Below are 9,770 nucleotides of genomic sequence, written 5' to 3'. Positions count from 1 at the left end.
AACACCAGATTTCCTCCTCAGGAACTGCACCATTGATGTTAAGAGCATATGCCCAAATAACTTCATCTTTGATGCTCTAGCTTTCGAATCCAGAAATCCCACCATTAAAGGGCATGGACTTGGTTAAGGGTGGATGGAACTATCTACTATTCATTTTACAACAGTTTTAGTTTACTTTATTCTTCTTACCATTTATCAAACTGACTTAGGAGCTCCAGCAAGCACAGACTGTTGTTTGGCTATTTGCTTCTGGTGCCCTAGCTCTTTTGTGCTGTCTGCTTGTACTGCAACGCAAACCTTAAGGACTTCCAAGAGGGGTGCCTATAATTCAAGTTCCTGAGCCTAAGGTTTTCCATAACTCTACATCTTGTGTGGAAATAACGTGTGTGCATAAAGCTTCTGATCACATTTTGCCTGTTGGTGAAGCAAGTAGCGTACGCTACAGTAGGCAGTTCCAGGATCTGTTTGGTTTGCCACCCAGAATTATTTCTTTCCAGTTAGAGAGGTCCCTTCCCCTCTCCAGCACTCATCGCTACAATCTTTTTTAAAGAACAAAGTATGTGGTAAAATATTGTAATATTTTCATTCCACCAGTAAAACGCTGAGCACTGGAGTTAACCTGCTTTGTGATTCATTTGACTGCAATGGGTTACACTGGGGATACATTTAGCGCCTATGAACCCTAATTTTTCCTCTTCATCAAACAGTTATTCAACCATTGCAAGTCTCTCGGGTGTTATCAATTTTCTGGTAAGCCTGTGAGTCTGTCTTTAAGGCTTCCTTAGCTGATCTCTTTTCATGTTCAGTCATTTCCTCAGCTCTCGACCTTACAGCTAAAATCCCCTGCCATTGTGCCTTCTCAGGTGGGGATTTCATGATTTACTAAGATGTCCATTAGCCAATGATTTATTTTTCTTAAGCCTACACAAAGTAAGTCTGATGTCCTTTACTGTTCTGTTTAACTTGAGGAGGCAGCTGATACTCTTGTGGCCTCCTGAAACGGCACTGTGATCCCTTTTTCATTTTGTTCAAGTGTCTGTGGATTGTTTCTGGCTTTCCTAATTTCCACTACTATGGTCCCAAGCCAGTTCAATCTTAATAAGTACAAGTAGTTCTCAAACCTTTGTTCTTTTCTAATGAGAAATAGCTCCTCTTCCAGTTCTTCAGTATTTATTGTGGCTTTTTTCAGCATTCTCAGGTTCTTTTAACTGATTTTTCTTCTGCTGCTGCTATTGTTAAATGCCAACATTTACATGTGACTGCAATAAATTAGTGTCTTTTCTTCCACTTCTCTGATCCTGCCGGCTCTTCTTGGGAGGCTGCGGGAATATGGTTCTTGCCTCCCTTCTACCACCCCAGATTCTTGCAGTTGTGAGTTGTCTGCCTCAGATGTTAGCAGCTTCTGCCCAACCCATCCCCTGATGGGATATTTAGATTTTGTCTCCATTTCTTTTTTGGACAAGGCTTCAAATATGATGCTGATGCTCAGGAAAGTGTCGTTTTCTTGAAGCCACCATGTTCGCATGACTGACTTGACCACGTGTCTGCTGTGACTGGGCTGAGCCTGGAGACAAAGTTCATATGAACCTCGGTGGTAGTATTGCTTGTTGTGGAGCTGTACAATTATACTTTTTAATAATCGCTCGCATTTCTAGTAACAGGGATGGCTATTTGGGTAGCTGCTCTTGGTCTCCGGTCCTCCGTTGCTGCCCACAAGTAAGTCTGCGATAATTCTGAGCATGTCATTCAGTCACCACTTAGAGGTGAGCGGTGGGTGAAGTCCATCTTCTGGCCCATGGCTCACACAAGGGTCTGCACGCAGTGCGAGTTGTGGGCTTGATCTCTTGTTGGATGGGGTCCTGCGTGACGGGGAACTGCTTGAAAGCTGAAGATTAAACCAAGTCACAAATGCCGGCACACTGAAGTGGATATGTCCCTGCCCATGGCAGGGGGCTTGGTACTAGATGATCTTTAAGGTCCCTTCCAACCCAAACCATTCTATGATTCTATGATATCTGGTTACGTGAAAAACAAGACAGCTGGCTGTCAGGACTATCTTATGTAAAAACTAAAGCTTGGGCAAGGGAAGAGATTCACAGGTTGGAAATCAGTGTATCTGACAGATTATGCTAAGTATATAATCTTTTTCAAAATAATACCTGCTCTTACTGATAGTGATTCTTCATGTGGTACTGGCTTCTTACTATTCATCCTCATAAATAGCAATATTCATTAAAAATGAAGAGAGGAGGTAGTGAGTTTTCTGCTCAAACTTTAATTCTGTTCCCGTAAAAGAGCATCGCAGGCTCCACGCGTCTGTGTCTCGGCAATTCCAATAGCCAATAAAGTCAGCTACGAAAAACAAATACGTTCAGAATGATCAGTTCTGGCAAATTCAGCGGGAATTGAGGTGTCTTGCTGGGCTCTTTCATTTGCTGCAGCGATTCTGCAAGCAGACCTTCATTAGTTCTGTTGACAATACATGAGCCAAAAGCAAATTCAAATTGCTTCATTTTCCAGAGCTTTACTGCTTTGGAATGCTAAAATATAAACCAAAAAGTTAGTTGGATGCTGTTCTCAATTCACCTGGAAAGCCCGTCCAACCATTTTTTCATACTTGCCAGAATAAGTTCGAGGTAGAATTAAAGGCGGGTCTCCTCAAGACAAGCTATTCCTCTGAAAATCCTATAGCGTGTCCTGCTTTACAAAGCTTTTTCTCCATGCACTCTTGCAATTAATGTCCGCTGTGTATCTATCTCCACATCCTTTACGGTGAATTACTGCTCTATACTGATAATGAAGGCAGACCTAGAAAATCTTTCAATTTCTGGAGAGTCTTCATGAAAAATGGTTTAAATAGCATGCAAATTTTACAGCTCTGAAAACGGAGTTGTGATTAGACAAAGATTTGTTGGATTATAAAAGTACAAGTGTTTATTATGGCTGGTACTGAGAATAAACAGTTGCCCGCATATGCCAGCTACTATGGAAATATGTTTTTAAGTTCTAATGTGAGCTGTAAACCAAAGCTACTTCAGTTAAAAAAATTCAATACTTAAACTGTGGGGAGAAGCAGTCAGTGCCAGAGAAAACATTCCCATTTAATAATGTTTGAACATAGAGCTGTGATGCAGTTTGTAGCAAGGCAGTGAGAAAAACCCACAACTAATCCTTCATTGCAGCTGTCTGAACTTTTGGTTGTCTGCCATACTTTAAACAGCGACTTCTTTTTTCTGGTGACTCAAGACTTGAATGACCTAGTGTGGAGAGTTTAAGCTATATACAAAAAAGAAGTTAAGTAAGAAATAGCCAAAGTAAGTTGGGTCGCACACCCCAGCAAATCAGGGTTTTGTGTCTTAAGTCCTCTTCCGTGCCTAGGAAAAAATATTAAAATAAATAGATACCTTTTTATTTATTTATTTTTGGCAAGGAAATATTCCGTGGTTTAGACACCCATCTCTCTTCCCTCCTCTCTTCTCTCTCTTTAGAGTACCAATGAAACTAAATTCTGTAGAGAGTTCTGAATTGTTTAAGTTTATAAACGCTAATCTTTTCTGTAGGAGAACTTTGTAAGTTTTCCTTGATTATTTTTAACTTTTTCTTCCCTTTGATGTCCCTTTTGGGGTAGGCCTTTTAAGCAGCGCGAAGTAACAAACGTGCTGTTTTCCTGATTACTTCTTTTGCAAAGTGATGGAACTTCCTCACTTTGAAATGGAAATGTGGGTGTCAGAGGTGTAACTTTATGTGACTACTAGCTCTAAAGAAAAAAGATGGGGCTTTCTGCCTTTGCTCCATTCTCGCTATCACTTATCTGAAAAGGGATTAAACGTTTATTATGCTGTGCTGGTGGTAATTCTGTAGTTTGACAAGTGTTACAACAAGCTAATCGTTTCTTGTTATGACTTTTTTAAAATGGTCATTCGTGGCTACATATTCTGATCTTTCACAGCTACATATTATGTTGTATCTTTACATTAAAAATTATTCCATATAAAAAAACCCATAAATTCTTTTCATTGAAGAAAAAAAATCAATCTATGCAATCCCCAAAATAATAGCTTTTGAGGTACAGTATGCAATGAAGCGATACAGCACAACAAACCATATATTGTCCCCTAGCTGGCAAATGGAAGGACAAGCACAGAAATTGAGGGGATTGCAGCCAGAGAACTTACTGAATACCTAAAATACATTATCCCAGAGTTTCTGTACAAAAACCTTTTGGTTGCACGGGCTTGAACCCCCAGACACTGCCGGTAGCTCCGATGTTACACCCCACAGTGTCACTCCTCAGCCCACCTGACAGAGAATTTATAGAGGGCTCTGCGCAGACACAGCAGCACGGGATCTATACGAAATGGGGTATCAGTTAAGAGGTGGTTGTTAATAAAGGAAAGGAGGGGAAAGGGAGAGCATGTCTCCATTTTAACACCAGTTAGCTGATTCTGGCCAGCCTGTTGTAATATGTGGCTTCCCTGGAAGCGCGTGATACATGACTTTTATCACAGAGCAACAGATCAGTCTCTTAATGACTGGATGTCACCATCGCAAAATCACTCCCAATATTTCCCCCTTTTTTTCTTCCCTAATTTCAGCGCAGAGCTGGCACTTTCAGCTTTTGATTCCCGTACTGGATAGCTTATCCCTCCCTGTACTTTGTCCTTATCATCTTCAGATTTTTTATTTACTGTCCTATATTTATTGTTCGCCACCTCTACTGTCTTTGATTAGCCAAGCTTCGCACACAAAAGGAGGTCTAAGTCAAATGTATCATTCTTGGGCTGTTTATCCCCATATTTTTATTAGTTTTCCCAAACTCCCTGAATCGTTCTGTTAAAGTGGAAACTGTGAAAACAAGCAGATGCTGCTGCAAAAGGGGGTAGATGCTCTTCTGAGGAGAGCTGGGCTAGCAGCCCAAACTGAACACTTTTTAGCAGATTTTTTTTAATATCAAAGTGTCTTCTACAAGAATTATCCAAGTGACAGACCTATCTTTTCTCCACAAACATGGGGGAAAACTGGATGATTTGCACAAGAACACACACAGGCACTTCCTTTCCCTTTTTTTTATAACTTGATTTTTATTTAAATACCTCCAAAGCATTATGTTAATGTACATTTTCTTCTGGTGCACGAATAACAAGTATTTCTAAATCTCACATAAGATCCCTGTACAGTTTGTGTTTGTAATTATATTTTGAGTCTCATTTTCACAAGTTCAGTTCCTGAGCCAAATAGCATTGACTTTTCATTTTGAATGATGCTACACAGAACTGTAACGCATACTTCTACCTTTCAGTTAAACAATATTTTTAATGGATGTTCCTGTATTTATTTTTCAGCATGTTTCCATGAGATTACAGATGGTATGTTTTAGTTGAGTTAACAGTCTCCATAAAGTTGCTTAGTGCGAAATCCATTGTGGTTTTCTTTTTAAAACGTTACTGAATAAAAAATAGTTTACAACAGAAATTCTAGGTTATTTCGTAGTCTAGAATGCATTCAAAGCATAAAGTCATGCATATGTCAGAGAATATTTACAAATCTTTACAGTTTTTGTCCTTTATTTACTGCGGCTCTTGCCAGGCAATTGCATTCAACTCTTACCACTCCGAGGTCAAATTCTCCAAGATAACGTATAGCCGTTGGCTAAAAATGCTTTGCTTTCCTTACCAGCACTGAGCTTGATGGCTGTACGTATGATGGACCCAATTCTGCACTCCATTTCATAGAGTCTACCTTCCATGGAGTTTGAGACGGTTATCACCGTGACTCAGGACAGAACACAAAAATGGGGTGAACTCCACCCGGTCACCTTTTCTTACTCCAGTATTTTGATGTGTTGAACTCCTGATGTATGTTGGCTAAGGCTGTACAATAGAGTGGCAGATTAATTTATTTCTGACCTGCAGATTATTCACAGTTGCCAGTCTTTCTCCTCTTCATTCAGAGAAAGGTAAGGAAGAGTATTTTGTACTCAATGCACCAGAACTATGTTAAGGGATTCTAGAAAACCTTCTCCCCTCTCTCCCTGTTTATTTTCCAAACTGGTTGAAAAGGATCACGCTGTTGGAAAAGCCTCTGTGTTTTTACACTAACATCCAATCTAGAAGCCAAGTGTTTGCGTTTTATCAACTGGATGCGATTTCTCACTTGCCCAGGTTTGCTTTATCTTTAAAACCACAATAAGCAGCATTCAAAATGGATACCCACCTCCCATACCCAATGTCCACCCCAGACACTCTCCAGCTGATGAAAGAGCAGAACGGTGAAAATCAGTCCTTCTACAGAGTTCATATGGCAGAAGTATTATATGTGGCTTCAGTTGTCAGAGGTACTACTGGCTGTGAATTAAAATTCAGTATCTCGGTCAGTCGGTATCGTGTTCGGAAAAGCAACCGACTTCAGACAGAGTTCCCCTGGAAAGTGCTTCATCACTGTCTGGCTCTGTAATAAGAGGCTATTCATCATAACACCTGGATTCAAAGGTGTTCTGACTCCTCTCCTGCTGATACTCAAGGTAGAATGGCACTTACAGCATTCTCTGAATTCCAGGGAGACGTAATTCTATAAAAAGATTAGTATAAGAATGGCACTTCTTCACTAAGGCTAAAAGAACACCTTCCTGAAAAAGACCGTAATGATCCAACATTTGTGGCTTGTTAAATTCACAACATTGAAGAAAAGTACCTTAGTAACCATTGCAATACTATCCATTAAAGTATGGTAGCAAATAGTTTTTCTTTTTAAGACACATCAGGTAATAATTTGTTACGGTGGTTTACCCTGACCAGCTTGGGCAGGTTCTAAAGAAGGAACAAACACCAAATGTGTGGTTGCTCCAAAAACATCCTTGTCCCCTCCTTCCCTCCTTCTTTCCCTCTTCCACTGAGAATAGACCAAGAAGGCCTGACCAGCCCTGCCATTACATTATAACCAGGTAACACAGAAATTAATCAATTAATTTATTATTAATAGGAGCAAAATGTAAAAGCGGAACAAATTGTAGATTTGTACTACCAAGCACGCTGTGTCCTGCTGATGTCTCCAAAAGACCCTTGTGATAAAAACGTACAGATTCTTTAGCTCTGAAGGGTTGAATATGCTAAACTGCGATTTCAAAAGGATGAAATCTTTGCTGTCTTCTATGTTCTTTTAGCATTCTTTTTTTTTCTGCTTTCTGCACTGCTGGACTTTAGCATCCATGAGTCATGTGATCCTTCTAGCATCAATATGTTTTGCATCTGATTTCTAGCATCCCTGCCTGGTTAGACCCCTGGTTAGACTTTCTGCATTTCGATGTGCTGGTGGTGGTAGTGGTGGTAGCAATGATGCCTGGGTTGACACCTTCCATTCAGTTTATAGACAGAATTTTTCTGCTGCCGTTTTTTGAAAAACCACACAGCCAGGACAGCTGCAACCAGTAACAAGCAGAGAAGAATCACAATTACTGCTATGATAGCACCTTTACTGGACTTGGGACAATCCTCTCCCTCACACGGCTCAGAAGTGGGGATGGGCTTTTCTCCAAGGCCCTGGGTGAGGTTTTCTTGCTCAGCTAATTCCTGGGACGACGTGTCAGTAATGATATCTGGAGCTGGCGCAGTGGTTGCTACTTGTGCTGGGTAGGCGGTTGTTTCTTTTGGTTCTGTGTACGGAGTGTGATCGGAGGGGCTGACCATCACAGAGGTTTCTGACAGGGACGTTTTTAAGCTGGTTACGTCAAACAGCATCGTTGTACCAGGCTCCTGAGTCACAGTTTCCAGAGATGTAGTTGGGTGGTCCCAGGCGGCATCGTCGTAACCTCTGCTCACACTCAGGTTCTCCAGACCACTCACTGATGTAAGTGGTACCGGTGTCTCCTTGGCACCTTCATCATCTATCCTTGTTGTTGCTGCCACAATCTGTGTTAAACCTTCTTCTGGAGCTGGGCTACCATTGCCCGATTTTCTTACTTCAACATGATTGGGTTGGTCAGTCGTGAGGACAACATCATCTTCTGTTCCCATCGAACCATCAACTTTATCCCCCTCCTCTTCATCATCCTCTACCACTTCCTGCGTTACTGGATAGCCATCTAACCACGACTCGTCAGTGATGGCAACTGCATCTATCTCTGCCTTTGTATCGTTAGTTGTGAGAACGGGTCCAATGGGGAAATCCTCACTGTCATAAAACATTTTGGCACCAGGTTCATCATAGGCTGTCTTCACTCCAATGTGGTTATCATCACCTTCAGAAAACTGTGCTTTAGTGGAATCATCTGTCTCTCTCTCTGATTCAGGCTCACTGAAAGCCTCCGATGGAAACCAAAACAAGTTTTTTTGACTTAGGAGTGACACCGGGGATTCAGTTGGTGCCCTGCTTCCTTTTTCAGAGGTGTCTGTGTCCTGAGTAACACCTTTGGTACTTCCAGGTCTTCCTTCCTCTGAACTTTTACTGAAGGAAAGCTGTTCTTGCTCCTGCTCCATTTCTTCTTTGCCATTGACATGTTCATTCTCAACAATAGGTATTGATCTGTCATCAGGAAAGTTATCTTCATAGTCAATGTGTGCCTCAGTTTCATCTAGAAACATGAAAAAAACCCACAAAAGCTAACATTTAATTACTTCAGAAAAGCCCTGGGCTCATTTGTTACAACACACCAAGAAGAAAGGTGCAATGAGGAGTGACTTTTAGACAGCATTTTTCATTCAATGTTATTGTTTATTTGAAAAGGGGATGGTCCACCATAAGCTGATAGTCAATATCAAGTTTTTTAAGAAAATCAGGATAGGTGTCAATGCTAACTGCTAATATCTATCCAGATTTAAAAACAAGTCCTCATTCCTGCTTATTGTTTTCTCAAACCTTCACTCTCCCTAACATGACTCTTTTTGCCAGATTTGAGGAAAATTTTTCATCATATTCAAGCAAGAAATGGGTGTGGAGAGGAGTGTATAGCAAAAAGTAATCAATTCACAATTGGACTTTAAAAAAAAAAACACCAAAAAACTAGAAGTTTTATAACAACTTCATCCCTTTTAAGCCAGTTGATTTTAAAGGATTATATTCAGTACCTTATGTTCAGTTTTTTGATCATTATACTACTTTTCTTCAATGGCATTGGTGTTGCAGTGATACGACACCTGGGGCCAGGTGAGCTGAATGGTATTTCTCATTCCATGAGAGCTCTTCAGAGCTGCCCGAGGAAGACCCCCACACACCAAAGCTGACACTGAGTTCTGCTCATCTTCATCTGAAGAAAGCAAGATGTACACATGACTGCAAGGATAGAAAACTCTGCCTCCAACACGTAAAGCCTAACACCTAGGTATCAAGACAATAGTGTCCGTAAGCAACTCTCAGACTTCCAATTTTAAGAAACTAAATGTTAGCAAAAAGAAAAGAGAAAAAAAACCCAAACAACAACAAAACCAAACGAGCAAAAAAATAACTAAGTGCAACAGAGGAGCAGATTCATCACAAAGTTTGAGTTTGATTTAGAAATACCCCCCATGCCTCAACAGACCTACCACTCATAGCAAAATAGACTTGAGGCAAAGCCTGAAGCTAAATGTTTGAATTTGAATGAAATAATGCATTGTAATTTATATTTCTTCCACTCTTCTAAAACCTTAGCTCAATGAAAAATATTCCAAACTAGACAGGGTGGTTGATTTTCAGCTCACACAAGTTTTACTCCGTAGAAAGTTGATGTAATTGCTGAGATTTATGCTGGCATTAAAAGTCCTAGAAAATAGTGCCTTGGGATATGGAAAATAAAACAA

The 9,770-nt window shown here is 40.5% G+C and overlaps 1 protein-coding gene across 1 annotated transcript in view; it reads right to left on the bottom strand.

Annotated features, from left to right (window-relative positions):
• Positions 1-7,280: 7,280 nt before the first annotated feature.
• SUSD5 (sushi domain containing 5) overlaps positions 7,281-9,770 on the bottom strand; it is a 41,548-nt gene continuing 39,058 nt past the window's right edge. Inside the window, exon 5 of the mRNA XM_054192534.1 lies at positions 7,281-8,566. Coding sequence (XP_054048509.1) covers positions 7,281-8,566 — 1,286 coding nt within the window. The remainder of the gene's footprint in view (positions 8,567-9,770) is intronic.

Source organism: Rissa tridactyla, chromosome 2 (assembly GCF_028500815.1).
Source record: "Rissa tridactyla isolate bRisTri1 chromosome 2, bRisTri1.patW.cur.20221130, whole genome shotgun sequence".
NCBI lineage: Eukaryota > Metazoa > Chordata > Aves > Charadriiformes > Laridae > Rissa > Rissa tridactyla.
The sequence above is the reverse complement of the archived record's forward strand: the minus strand, read 5'-3'. Positions and strand labels throughout refer to the sequence as shown.